The sequence below is a fragment of the Seriola lalandi genome, unplaced genomic scaffold (genome assembly GCF_002814215.2).
Source record: "Seriola lalandi dorsalis isolate HSWRI2012SDOR001 ecotype SW California unplaced genomic scaffold, Sedor1 jcf7180002054939, whole genome shotgun sequence".
NCBI classification, from domain to species: domain Eukaryota; kingdom Metazoa; phylum Chordata; class Actinopteri; order Carangiformes; family Carangidae; genus Seriola; species Seriola lalandi.
This window is the reverse complement of record NW_019525659.1, coordinates 153,946-169,052: the sequence shown is the minus strand read 5'-3', so window position 1 is coordinate 169,052 and position 15,107 is coordinate 153,946. Positions and strand designations below refer to the sequence as shown.

The 15,107-nt window shown below is 39.5% G+C and overlaps 1 protein-coding gene across 1 annotated transcript in view; it reads left to right on the top strand.

Annotated features, from left to right (window-relative positions):
* Positions 1-15,107, top strand: part of dcc (DCC netrin 1 receptor) — a 211,243-nt gene that overhangs the window by 141,400 nt on the left and 54,736 nt on the right. The window contains exons 17-21 of the mRNA XM_087171665.1: positions 3,302-3,440; positions 6,301-6,408; positions 7,128-7,322; positions 7,444-7,476; positions 12,668-12,733. Coding sequence (XP_087027791.1) covers positions 3,302-3,440; positions 6,301-6,408; positions 7,128-7,322; positions 7,444-7,476; positions 12,668-12,733 — 541 coding nt within the window. The remainder of the gene's footprint in view (positions 1-3,301; positions 3,441-6,300; positions 6,409-7,127; positions 7,323-7,443; positions 7,477-12,667; positions 12,734-15,107) is intronic.

The window sequence follows — 15,107 nt, the reverse complement described above, 5'->3', positions numbered from 1 at the left end:
TGTTTTCTTTTACATATACATGCACAAACCTTTATTAATCTGAATATATGTTTGTATTGCTCATGTGTCCATATATAAACCTTCATTATCACACATTCATGAAACTATATGATTTCATTAATTATTCCTCAACACCCTGGTTACCATTAACCCCCCGCCCCAGACCCCATAGACCCATCTGAGGATGACCTCTTCCACCTCTTTGATAAATACCCCACTCCCATGCCAGACACCAGCACTCCCATGATACCCCCTGTGGGGGTCCAGGCTGTGGCTCTGTCCTCGGATTCAGTCCGTGTCTCCTGGGCCGACAACTCCATGACCAAGAACCAGAAGGCGTCTGAGGTCCGGTACTACTCTGTGAAGTGGAAGACTAGCTACTCTACCAGTGGGAAGTACAAGGTAAACACAGACCATCAGTCTGTGACATTCACATGTTGTGTTCTACATTACTTCAAAGTCTGTGTCATGGTCTCTGACAGATGTGTTGACGTTACTTTGACATGGCTCAGACTCGAGTCATGAATGTTTTGACTTTAGACTTGGCTTGACAAATTTAAAGAAGTAACATCAATGACCTGTGACTTCACTTGATATCCTTCCCAAAACCCAAAGTTTAAACATTATATAAAAGTGTGCAGCAAATTAACACTCTATGTAATGAGGATATTTCTTTTTAGCAAAAAATCTATGAGCAACTGAAGAAATGAAGCATTGATGACGAACACCTAACAAAGAGATCAGAATAAAGCAGACGAGTAAAATTGATCTTTTGAATGAAAAAATGAACTGATCACATAGTTTGGCAATAGTGACATGAAATATGTGACAAAAAAGTAACCAGAGAATGCAGGGACATCAGGGACATGATTTACTTCTTCAACTATCCAACATTAACTCTAATCACAGATATCAGGAGCAAAGTGTGCCTAAGTTTGCAGCGTCATTTTAAGATGGAGCCAAAGTGTTTCAGTGCTGGCTTCACTCATGACTGTCCCAGCAAGGTGATGCTCCCAGGAACGCAGTGGTTGCCTAACAACAAGGGTCAGATAGCAAGGCTTCTCAGCTGATCTGGCAACCTCGCCAGGGTTGATAGAGGCTAGATAGGCTTTTAAGGCCAATACTGATTCTGGCAAGCAGGAAGAAGTTGGTCCGTTGTTGTATCTGGATAAAACTCTAAAACTCACTTTTTTTAACTAGACATAAATAATCTTAAAATGAATTGTGTAAGCTGGATGACAAAACTTCCAAAAATACTATCAAAGTGAGACTTACTGAAGTACAAAAATATGGAAACAAATTTCAGGTCATTCAGTTTGGATTCGAGGCTTGTTTCAGGTAAAGGTTATAATAAACACAGCTTAATGAAAAGGGAAAGGTAAATGAAGGAATAAGCAGTCTAGAAATAATCAAATAAGACTCAGGGAGTAGTGAGAAGAGAAAGAGGAAGTCAATAAGTCAAAAAGTAAAAACCACTATAAAAGCTACCACAATATTAATTATAATAAATACACAGTTAGTGAATAGAGAAATGTACAAACCTTCATGTGTTTAATTCTGATGATTCTCTTTTGTGAAATACAATACAATCTACAGTCTGTTCAAACCCACTGTTTCCTCTGAGTAGGACGAGTCCTCACTACAGTCAAATTGTAGTTTCGTCTGAAATGAAATGCTGAAGTTTTTGTCTACATGTTTATTATGTCCCCAGCTTCATCCCTAGTTCACCTTATTATTCCTTCTGCACAAGACATGTTGCCACAGCAACTCCACCACCTGCAGCTGTTTGATAATCAGCTGATGGGGATTTAATGTCACACCTGCCATCCTGTGTGCTGCCTGCTCTCATTTAAAGCAGATCTCCCCCCTCCCTTCCCGCTGTATATCAAGCAGCTCACCAGCAAAATAAAGGAGGCACAGACACTGTAAACAATAATCATGGAGGATTATTTAGTTACAATGATCTGAGCACAATGCACTGGAGGAAAACCAAATTCAATATGTGTTTTTCAGCTTTCACTGATCAAGAATAAAAATATCCTCAGTTGACAGAAACAGCTTCGATTGTTTGGAAAACTCTTGTAGCGAAACATAACTTGGACTGATTTTAATACTTCTCAAAACAAGATTTAATCCTTCACTCATCTCGTCATGTTCTTCTTTGCTTCCAACAAAACTCTGAACTTCAGAAAAAACTTCGACAATAATCTGAACTCTGCTTCAAGAAAACTGGAAATAGGAAATCTATACAAGGGCAGACAGTCTGCTCACCTTAATAAAGCAGAGATGAAGGCAGAAGGAGAGAGAGAGAGAGAGAGAGAGAGAGAGAGAGAGAGAGAGAGGTGGTCTCCCTCCTTTTCTTTCCATCACATTTTGAAAATACATTTTCCTGGTGCCACAAGGACAAACTGGCAGGCTGACTGTTTCTACACCACAGAAGACAATGGATACATACATATACAGTATGTGTGTGTGTATATATTTATATCAGTGGCGATTGCTCTAAGACTGCAAGGGAAGCTCAGCTTCCCCTGAAATGTCAACAAAATAAGTGGTCAAATATGTTCTGTTGTATGTACATTTCATTGACTAAATATGCGCTAGAACACGTTCATCTTTTGTTCAGAATCAGCTCCTTATCACAGGTAACCGACACGACTTCCTTCTCATTCCTCCCCGCAGCGCCACAGCGCTTTACACAGTGTAGACGCCGAGCGTCTCCTGACGTCACTGGGGAAGCAAAGAGCGGGTTGTTCCACTGCAGCGAAACTAGACGGTCATTGGATAAATGCTGGGCTTTGTCCCGCCCATCGGACGCTCAGCTTCTCTGGGGTCTATGGGGCAGTGGGCTGGCCCGGACACTCAGCTTCTGTGTGATGATTGGATGATCTGTCTGAGGCTGAGTCCCTTTTTGATTGACAGCGAAATGAGCGAATCAGCGATCTTGAAGTATAAGCATCCACCGGAGCAGTTTTCAAGTTTTTCATTCCGTTGTTCGGAGTTGATCTGGAGACGTTACTGATCCTCAGCGACGTTGTTAAAAACGACTATCGTTGCGTTTGGCGACTCTCTTCTGTCACTCTGCGAATTTACATATAAATAAACGGACACATTTTATGATGTAGGCTGAAAATGAGCTTCCCCTCCTTATAAGACCAGCAGCCGCCACTGATTTATATATATTTATATGATGTCTGAGACCACTTCCCATTCACTTGCATGGAAAACCCCACTGTATAGTATGTGTGTTTTGGTCTTGTTTTAGAAATCTCTAAATCCTATAAATCTGTTGTTTGTCAAGTCTGCAGACACCACGGCACTCAGCCACACCGTCACCGGCCTCAAACCAAACACCATGTACGAATTTGCTGTCATGGTAACCAAAGGACGCAAGTCCAGCACATGGAGTATGACGGCACACGCCACAACGTATGAAGCAGGTATGTCTCTCTTAGACACACAAACACATAACTAGTGTGGACCCCATTGACATAACACATCCCCTGGCCCTGGCTCTAACTAATCCTAAACCCAAAGCCAAGTCTTAACCCTCATAAATCAATGCGGGTTTATTGTACCTTCCAAACTCCCACATTCCCCCCAAACATATAATGGCCATGCTGCACACTGGGGTGGCTGAAAGATCATATGAGAATCTTTCTGGGTAGAATCACAGTCCACAATCTGAATCATGATCTGCATCCAATCGGATTTGATGATGAAAGTCATGACCATAAGTTATGGTTTCTTTCTGATGCCTTGATGCTTCTGTCATATGTTTGTCTGCGTTCCACTTTTTCTGTCTTCTGTTTATGATTTGTGTCACAACCAATCACACGTTTGTTTAGTTCATATGGAGTATTCATTTGGAGTGTTTTGATTTTTCTTTGTCCCGCCTCGTCCTGCCTCAGGTTATTCTGCCTGCAGGCAGGTCTTTGGTCCCGTGGACAGACCTTAACTCCACAATACAGAAACTTGAATTGATCTGTGTGATTCATTTGAGGAGTAGATCATATACCAAAGAAAGATCATCCATGATATAAGATCGTCAGATCACCCACGCCAACTGTGGATGATTACGACTGCGCTTGGTGAATGTGCCATTGATAGATGACGTATAAATGGAACAGCTGCTTTTGAACTAATGTTATGCACCATTAAGTGGACTGAGTTAAGTGTTTACTTGTCAAACTACTGTTCCCAGGATCAAGAATGAACCTTTCCACTCGAGATTGTGTTTAGTTTTAGAGTTGTAGAATAAGTGGATGATTCTTACAGTTTTTTTCTCCTATGGTACACTTTTCCTCTATTACTTCCTTGATCCTTTTCCTCTATTACTTCCTTTTCGCTGACATCTAAAACATCCGGCTGAAAGAAGTTCATGCTTTTTCTCTGGAGGATTTGAAAGTAATTGGGAAAAACAGGAATACACTGAATCACAGCAGGTTCAGGAAACATGGATTCACCAAGACAATATGGGTGCTGAACTTTTTTATTTTCTGTCTAACCCTGAACACAGATTACTTTTAATAAGGTGTTTAACAATGCACAGAACTCATGTTTGGTTCAGTGAGGTGTCAGGGAGAAACTCGACTCTACCCCGCAACAGCACGACAACAGTCTGCAACAATGAAACCAGCCACCGACTGAAATCAAAATGTCAAGGTATCCCTTTCAGGATGTCTACAATCATGTTTGTCGGATTTGTCATCCAATTAAGTGTGAAAAGCATTACCCCCAACGGCTCCCCAGGGCCTGCTGGAATACATTGACATTCATAGTGAGCAGACGGACTGAGCCCACTCAGTCCCAGCAGTGATCTACCAGTTCTGGACACAAACACTGACCACATTCTCACAGAGAAACACTGAGAACAGTCTTCACAGCCGCTTAGAACACCTCTGCCTCACTATTAGAAAGGATCACCCACTGAGTCTAACAGACACCAGCTGCATAGCATTATATTATATGTGTGTATTCAATTCTCACTAGAGACAGAGATTAAACAATCATTTAACACTTTGTCTGTGCAGAATAATGTCTACTGACAGATTGATATTAAATGTGCTGTGGATTTCCCTGCTCCCTAGAGGATGAATCCTAATGAATTTTGTGATCCCATAACCTTTCCGACAAAATGTCTGCTTATTGTACAGCTGAAAATATCATTTTAGGATGGGCAGATTGTCACACAATATTCATTCATCCCAGAAGATGAACCTTGTACACCATCCTGCCTTGAGGTGGAGACCCCACATGGAGATGTCTGATATACAAATGGGGTTGCAAGAAATTTGAAAAAAAATACACGATTTTTTTTTAGATAAGTAAAGAGTAAGTTCATTCAAATTATATTCATTAATCAAAAACTAATCATGCTTGTCAAAAAACTGAATAAATATTGACATGACCTGCCATTCAGCGCAGCTGTATACACACGAGTGAGTTAGCAAAAGTTTGACTGGGTTATTGACACGTTCCACTTTGATACTACCTTCATGGATCTGCCAGCCAGCACCATCAAACAGCTAATTAAGCTGTTGTTTTTGATGAGCTGAGATGTCAGCAGAGTTTGATTGAATGCATTTGATGGCTGTGTCACTGTCACCAATGGCTCTTATTTGAAGAGTGAAAGTATAGCCTAAATTTAATTCTCATCATAGCTCTGCCCACCTCTAATATGTTCACTCAGCAGTATTGATCATAGACAGTGTATGTTCCTTCTGTATTTATGAGTACAGGTTGTCAGCATCAGAAAGGGTTGACCAACTCCTATAGCAATTATTTGTAATCAAGGAGATCAATAGCTGGTACTTAGCCAGTGCTGCGCTGCGAGCTTGAGACTTGTCCTGGTTTGGAATTTACTGGAAATTGAATCACATTTCTAACCAGTAAACACACAGCCATTACACACTAAAGCTCTGATAGGTGGCCATTTGGTTTCCATGATGACAGTTGAGGAGAAAAAAGAGTGCTTGTGATTCTCACAACAGGAGTGACATAACAGGGGAAGTGACAGAAATTCTGAAGTTTAAACAGAACAGATCACTGAATACAAGAAAGTCATCCCAAATCCACAGAAAACCTTAACCACACTGACATTACAATGAGCTCAGGAAGTTCAGGTGAAGACCTGCACCCAAGGACCAGTTTAGTTTTTACCACGGGCAGAGATATGAAGTCTGCTGTCTGCCCGGTTAATTACTGAGCACTCAAATGAACTTCTGAACACTGATTTGGAAAAACTGGTCGCGCCATCATCTCCTTCTACCACCTCTCTCCTGTTTACGCATAATTCAGCTCCAAGCTCCGCCCCAAAAGACTTGACAGTGATCAGTCGTGAGGGACGACCCCGCGCCATTTTAATCAGCTGGCAACCGCCGATGGAGGCTAATGGACGAATCACAGGTGAGTTATCGTATAAACACCAAGTCGAGAGTCATTTTGATTTTCAACAAAGCTGCTGATTATTCTCCAGTTAAAAGATTAATTATGTCACATTAATTATGTCAAAATGTTTTTCCTACAATATTAACACGTTAACACACAGCACAAGAGTTCGGTTGTTGCTTTGTGTATCCAGAGCATCCTGTGTATCCAACACACACACTTTCCTCCATTGTTCTCTCTCTCTTCCTCTGGGCGATCACCCCCCCCCCCCAACCTGTTTGTTTTAACAAGCTCTGCTGCTCTTGCAGCATCCCGGAGGACGAATCAAACGCTCCCTGCAGGGATAACAGCACAAAGCAGTGCAACACACACACAGATCAAATATTTTTAGAATTTATACTTTCATTTTTTTGCGTGTGTGTAATTCCACCAAAAAAATGTTATGTCTTCATTCTATAATGAAACTTTCTGCATATCAAATCTTAGTATTTATATCTTCTCCGGTCTTATATTACAACAATTGTATTTTTTCACAACGCCAAGTCTTATATCACACCATAAATGTGAATATGGGATTTTGCCATGGTGTGAATGAGCTTAATCTTATCCCTACAAATACAATAAGAGCATGTTTTTATATATTCGTTTCTCCAGACATCATCCTCTGCTGCGCTCTGCATAATAAGAATATGATCTTGTTTTTAAGCCTGTTCATCTTATGCCTTGCTGTCTGACAGGTTACATCCTGTACTACACGCTGGATAAGAACATGCCGATAGATGACTGGGTGATGGAGGCGATCAGCGGCGACCGGCTGACCCATCAGGTCGTCGATCTGAACCTCGACACAGTTTATTACTTCAGGATTCAGGCCAAGAACGCCAAAGGAGTTGGCCCGTTGTCTGAGCCTGTCCACTTCAGGACCGCCAAAGGTCTGCCATAGAGTGTGTGTTTGCATGTGTGTGTGACTGAAGATCAAGACCTGCTTTATCTGTTAATGCATTCCTGTGTTTTATATTTTATAAGTTTCCCGAGTCTCTGTTTCTCTTTCAGTGGAACATCCAGACAAGATGGCCAATGATCAAGGTAGGCGTTTCTTCCCTACGTGTGTGTGTGTGTGTGTGTGTGTGTGTGTGTGTGCATCACTTCAAAAGAGTCTACAGTTTTACAGAAATCTTACATCATGTCTCACTCCCAATCATTTATTTGACTCATTTTCCAGTTACCATGAAACCATTTTTAATCTTTAAATCATCATTGTGTCTGTTTTCTCATCAGATTGTCTATAACACACAGTTCACAGCTTCAAATCTTAAAATCCTCTAATTAACTTTGATTTACAAACCATCTTCTCATTTCACATCTTGTTATCAGATCATCTGTAATTGAAGTCAAATTATCTTCAAATAAACTCCAATAATCTGTCGTTTTACAATTAAAAGTGATTTCTTTTAAACATGTTATCAGCTTCACTTTCATCTGATTATCAAATCACGTTTCATCTTCCTGTTATCTCTTTCCATTCTACCTTTCCTCACATCTTCAAATCATCAGTGTGTTGTGCTCCTGAGGGAAACGTGGCATGTGAGAGTGCACATGAGCAGATGAATCTTGAATTGCTTCATACATTCATTAACAAATTACTGCAAGACATGACACTGATTCACAGGCCAAATGTTCAGTGTGCCACCACAGTGCTGAATCCTGTTCTGATTGAACCTCGCTAACTCCGTAAAATTGATGGTGATGCCAGATCTTTTTAAACCATGAACATGCAAATACTGTTAGAAGTCTATTAGTCTATTAAAGTGATAGTTCAGGTAATTTGACGAAGGGATGTGTGAGGTACTTATCTATAGTCAGTGTATTTCCTGCAGTAGATTCAGATCAGTTTAGAGAAGCAGCAGGAGCACCGGCACAGAAACTGAGTGATAAGTGATTACCCACTTAAAAAATGTTCACAGAAAAAAGCTAATTTCAGTTGTGTCGCTTTATTTTTAATGTTTTCACCACTTTACGGTAGTTCGACGGTTGACAGAATGTAGTTCCAAAGTAAATGTCTGTTTGACGGCAGATAAAGTGGTGAATATATTCAAAATAAAGCCACATTTCAAATTATATTTCTGTGGACATGTTTTTAAGTGTCTCTGCTGACACTGTCCACAGTAGTTCATCACTCAGCTTCTTTGCCAGCGCTCCCAACTGAATCTACTGCAAGTAATATACTGACTACAGATCAGTACCTCATGTCAAATAACCTGAACTATCACTTTAAGTCAATGATAAATTGACTTGATATTCTACAGTTAATTTTAAGTTATATTTATATTGTATTAAGATTTATAAGGTGTCCCTTTGTGCACACGTCACCCAAATCTGTAGCTGCATGATGTATTTAAAGTGCTAGCTTTTTTCAGGCTAATATGGCAGTAATTATCAACCAAGGCTAATTATATCTATGTATGGTTATATGGAATCATTGTGGTGTAGCCCAATTAATTTGAGAAAAAAAACGGGATTTGTGTGTGAAACCTTTTGGAAACATTTATCTAAAATGATGAATAAACAGTTGAAATGGTTACCTGAAAGTAACACATATAGCTCAAAACAGATGGCTAAAAGTCTTGAATAAAGGGTTGAAGTAGTGAGCTAGAACTAAATGAGAACTAATTGAGAACTAAATGGACAAATTTGAAAGATAGCAGGTGTTGTCGGTGCAGCGATTCAGTCAGGGTCTATCAGACGGAAATGTTTGAGAACCACTGAAATTTACTGAAATGTACGAAGTTTGGTGTAGACTGGATGAAATATGTTGGAAAACATGCAAATAAATGAATAAATACCTAGAGTACAATCCAAGGATTCCAGTGAAAAAAAATCTCTCCTTTATGAATTTCAGTTCTAAAGTTGTGTGCAAATATGTAAATTAGGAAAAAATTTGTGACATGTTTGATTGTAATTTCACACTTATCTGTGAGATTCTCAGTTAATAAGTATTTCATGAATTTTATGCTTTAACTGTCAATTGAAATTTTCTCCAACAAAGATTTGACTTTAAGTGCTGTTGCAGGTATTATGATGTAAAGCTGGAGCTATAGGCTTGAGCCAATATTTGATAATATCATGATAATATCACAATATTTAAGCTGGACTGTATTGATATATTGAACTTTGGATATCGCCCAAGTCTAGAATGAGCCTGAGTATTTTAGGGTCAAAAGAAATACAGAAGTGGAATAACTGTGTCAGCAATTACACTTATTTTAATGAATTGAAAGTCAACCTTGTTGAGTATTTGTCCCATAATAATCTGATTTCTCAACTACTGTTCTGTGGAAAATTATTTAGAATAAAGATAAAGAAATATGAAGGGAAGTACAATTAGTGAAAAAGAGTAGAAAGCATGAAGGAGGATAGAAAGGAGAAAACAGGACAGACAGTTGAAAAATGTAGGAGAGAATGAAAGGATGAAGGGGGGATGAGTCTAGTAGGATGATGGCCAAAATTTCAGCATTGTTAGTCTATTATACACTAATGAGAAATCGTTAATGTGAAAAAGAGACAGAGAAGGAAAATGTGAAAACAGAGGAAGTTACTCCATTTTCATTTTAATTGAATTTATTTTTCACTTTATGCAAACAGCCCTGACTCATCAAGCTGAAGGAAAGTAATTGGTTCATTGCATGGAGAAAACCTTTTTTTTTTCAGTGAGAGAGAAATGAAAGGAGGGAGAAGGCAAGATGAGTCTGTTGTAATCATTAATGCAGATATATGAGATGTGATGGAAAAGAGCTGTTTACCATATTTAGGTTCATCAAATGAACTCAGACATAATTAACACTCTGTTCTCTGATTCTATTCAAACAACAGCAGAAGGGGCCATGACGCTATAAACGCTCCAAACTTTTCAGTGTGCTACAAGAAAGTTTGAAATCTTGCAGCAGCTCAGAGAACATGATGGTGATTTTGTAGCTTTAATGTTTAATTTGGTCTTTTTAAGATTTGGATGGAGGGTCTAATAAGAGTTAGCATCATTCTGAAATAAAACAAAAAAAGATTGAAGAGTTCCAAAAATCCATCCTAAAGTTGTTGAGATATTCAAGTCTAGACCAAAGTGGTGATATACAGGGACTGAATGGCTTACATCAACAGACTGAGAATCTTCTGTTCCCCAACAAGATCCTCTGAGGGACAAATTCTCAATCTTTACCCAAGTTATGGTAAACTTATATAACGCTTTTCTAGTTTTACTAACCACTCAAGGCACTTTACAATATTTGCCACATTCACCCATGCATACATCACAAACATACACTGTTAGAACAGCCATGTGGGGTTCAGTATCTTGGGGCCTGCAGGAGCCACAGCCGCCACCCAAGTTCACAAAGCACATGTCCTGCACCCTGTTCTCTGTTTGTGAAGTAAGCTTGATTTAATTGTTGATAATTTTACACAGGCCTTGATTCTTCAGTTCTCAGCTTAGGTCCAGACAGACAGATTCCAGTATATTGTAATAATATACTGAGGTAATATGGGGATCACTGCGGCCTACATGTGTTCTATGCAGCTGCACTTAACTGAACCACAGAGACTCAGCTTCAGTGTCAGGGTGTTAAATGGTACTGTTTGTCACTGAAAGGTGTGTGTGTGCGTGCGTGTATGTGTGTGTGTGGTATGTACACATGTACACACTGCATTCCCTATCCATAAAAATCAGGAGTGTTGGCGGGAAGGGTGGGTTGATATTCAGTCCTGTTACAGTGGAAGCTCCACTGTAAACACACACTCACCAACTCACACATAGATCCACACACTGTTAAATGCACTCACAAAGCCAGACTAGCTTTAATCACAATGGTTTCTGTAACTTCAAACTGCAAGAAAGAATCAAATCTTTTTTTCATGTTTTGGGGGAGCAAGACTCATCGCAACTGCTGCTGGATGGTGGGAGAAGAAAAAAAACAGCTTTTAGCTTTAAATTGCGGGAGAATTATGTATTATATCTGGCTTTAAGTGAATTTGAGATGTGAAGGTCTTTAGATTCAGTTTCCTGACGGGAGCAGCGCTGTTGAGGTTTTGAAATCTCTCACATCAGTTTCCAGGCTCTGTTTTCTGACAGGCTCTGTGATGACCTGCTTCTGACATCCGCCTCAAATCTATTCTTCCAATGCTCCAAGTTCACGAAAAGGCTCACCCGCTGTTTCCTCCACTGGAGGAAAAACCCATAAAAACAACCTGCCAAAAACACTTTTTATATCGTTTGAAAATTAATCAGTTGGATACATTTTGCATAGGACTATACAGATGTTACATACAGCAAATGTAGTGGTCACACAGATGAGACAGCAACTGTACAATGGTCACAAAATATACCCTAATACTAAGAATAAAAGCAAGTAACGACGGGAACACACTGCCTGCGTTGCATGTGCGTCTGTGCCGCGTCACTGCTACTGCCAGCTCCAGATGACATGACAATGCCACTGTCTCCGCATACAGCTGCTAAAATGGTAGTTTTATGTGATGGATGCCAGCAACATTACATAAAACTGACTGCTTCCACTATAGTTGTCTTTCTAGGCTAAATCTTAAAATGATACAGACATGAAAAATAAAATGATGTTTCGTAGCCGTGATGTTGCACATGAAACATATACAGTGTGTTACTGGCCTAAGATGATGTAGATGTACTGATTAGACATAGACACTGTGGTAACAATTGTTTTTTTAAGTCAACTAACAATAACTTGCACATAGTGGAAACCAGGCTAATGATGGTGGAGGGTCACATGAGCATAATATAAACTACAAAATTAAAGGTTAGGGGGTTTCTTTAGGGGACAGGGCCACAAAAATATCTACTTTAATTATTACTGCACTTAAACAGGACAAATTCTTTATTTCATTTACAATTATACAAATTATTTTTAAAAAACAATTGCAACACGGTAAGTCTGGGAAATTCAGGGTCCCTGTGGGTCTGAGGCCCTTTCACTAGTTTCACTTTGCCCTGTTGGTTATGTGGTTTTGCTCAGAACAGTTACCTTTTGCTGTGTGAAGGTGTAGATGCTCACAAGTCATCACTGCAGGAATAAAGCATGAAGATTTGGACAAAGTGCACTTCCAGCAGGGAACTACACACACACAAACATCACACCTATGACGTGCGTGTAAACGCACCATTTCAAGTCATTTATTTCATAATAAGGAACCAATATCTGTGTGATCCTTTTATTCCATCTATTAAATGAGTCTCTTCCTCTCTGTTGTCTTCCAGGTCGTGGAGGAGACCATGCCTACTGGCCATCTGACACCAACCTCATTGACAAGAGCAGCATCAACGGTAACACACACACACACACACACACACACTCACACACACTGTTCTTCTATAGTGACTGAATCTGACCGTCAGAAAGTATTACGAGATGTGTGTGTGTGTGTGTGTGTGTGTGTGTGTGTGTGTGTGTGTGTGTGTGTGTGTGTGTGATTCTGCAGCACCATCAGAGCCTCACAGTTGTTTTCTCTGATCACTCAGCTCTGTCATGTCTAAACTTACTTACTTGCTACATTGTACAGTCCGTTAGCATTGCTTCCTGTTCACCACCAGCAGGAAGAATTACTTATATCCAGTATCTTACACTTAACTTGTGTTATTACAAACTGGAGAAAAGAGTCATCTTTATGGAGAAACAGGATTAAAAGTGTGGTGGCATATAAATCTTCAGCTTGTAGTTTTTAATGTAACAAACCACAACAGATTTGTTAATAATAATTTGATGTAGGACAGTAATGGGAAAATATGAGCATTAATACATATACTAAATACAGCTGTATCAAACGTTCATAGTTTATATCTGAGGATTATAGTGTAGTAAGTGAGTATTCTTATTAACGCACTAAACTATACAAATTTACAATATATGAAAAAAATCTCTAAAATAGCATTAATTTGTTCTTTATGTGAGTTTATCCAATAACAAAAAAATAATGTTGTGATGTATACATCCTTAACAGCTATTAGTAATCACTAAAGAAAGGCTCTTTCTTATGTTATTAGTAATTTGAGCTATAATTCAAATGTTACCTTGATATTGCCAATGATAATACTCATTCTGCTAATACCAAAACGACCATCACTGACAATGCTAATAATCATAATAAGTCCAACACTAATGCTCATTTTAAAACTAAAGGTAATAGTCATGCTAATTCGATTATTTATGCTGCCAGTGACACTAACTTTAACGACAATGATAATACTCATGCCGAAGCTGTAAAAGCTGTGATAACTGATGCTACAAATAACCACAAACTAATAGTAATGCAAAAGCTAATCGTTAATCATTACGCTAATACTTATTGAGACAATGTTAATATTAATGTCAGTGCTAACAAAAATACAAATGTTAAATTCTAGAGGTAAATGCTAATCTTAAGATTCATAACAATTCTTACAGTAATTTTAATGGAAATACGCTACTGTTAATAAAACCCAAACTACTGCTAAATCTAAAACTAATGCTAATAACAATAACAAATCACAGTCTTAACTATAACTGTCTCCTCTCATTTCTGCTGAAGAAAAACAGTTCAGTTCCCCCTACTCAAAAGAAAAGGTCACAGGTCAGGGTCTGTCGCTGGCAGTGATTCAGTGTCTCACTGGAGGACAGTGAGGTGTGTGTGTGTGTGTGTGTGTGTGTGTGTGTGTGTCTGAAGATGGACTCTTAACGTTTTGTTGGCACTGTTGCTGCTGCTGCCAGAGGCGATCGTAAATCTGCCCCCTCTGACCTCCGCTCTCCTCTTGCTTTATGATGGGTCATCGAGGGCAAAGTCTCGTTCATCAGGTCAACAGTATTTCATCTTTAACGCGGTGCTGGCCTTTATGTTGCAGAGAGACTTTTACCATCAGGTCACAGCTCTGTAGGTCTCTGTGTCCATAGTGTGTGCTGAGGTGATCTGATCCGGCCTGTTGTTCCGATCCAGTGACAGTATCTGAGCAGGTGGTGGTCTGGCTACAGACTCACTTAGGTTTTTCCATTTTCTCCTCATTTTCTCCAGAGGGGGTGATGTTGACTTCTGACAGGGCTGAGAGCTTTGTACTGCTCAGAGCACAAAGCAATTAAAGTTAAAAATAGTTCAGCTCTAAGCAACAGAAACTTGTGGCACAAAATAGTTTTAAATAGAAGACATTAACATATTTAACCCCCATATTCCCCTGGAGCTTCACTTAAGAAGCTTAACAGACATTTCCTCTCTGTATGACACCTAACATTACAAGAAAAGTTTCACGTGTCATGTTTCCATGTCGTCGTGTATTACTTATGTTTACTTCTATACATAGACATTTTAGTGACCACAGGGGGTTTCACAAACCAGACACAAACCAGACGCAACAGACACAAACCAGACGCAACAGACACAAACCAGACGCAACAGACACAAACAGACACAAACCAGACACAAACCAGACGCAACAGACACAAACCAGACACAAACCAGACGCAACAGACACAAACCAGACACAAACCAGGTACTGACCAGGCACAACAGACACAAACCAGTCAAGAACCAGGCCAAAACCAGACACAACAGACACAAACCAGACACAAACCAAGCACAAACCAGACGCAACAGACACAAACCAGACGCAACAGACACAAACCAGACACAAACCAGACACAAACCAGACGCAACAGACACAAACCAGACACAAA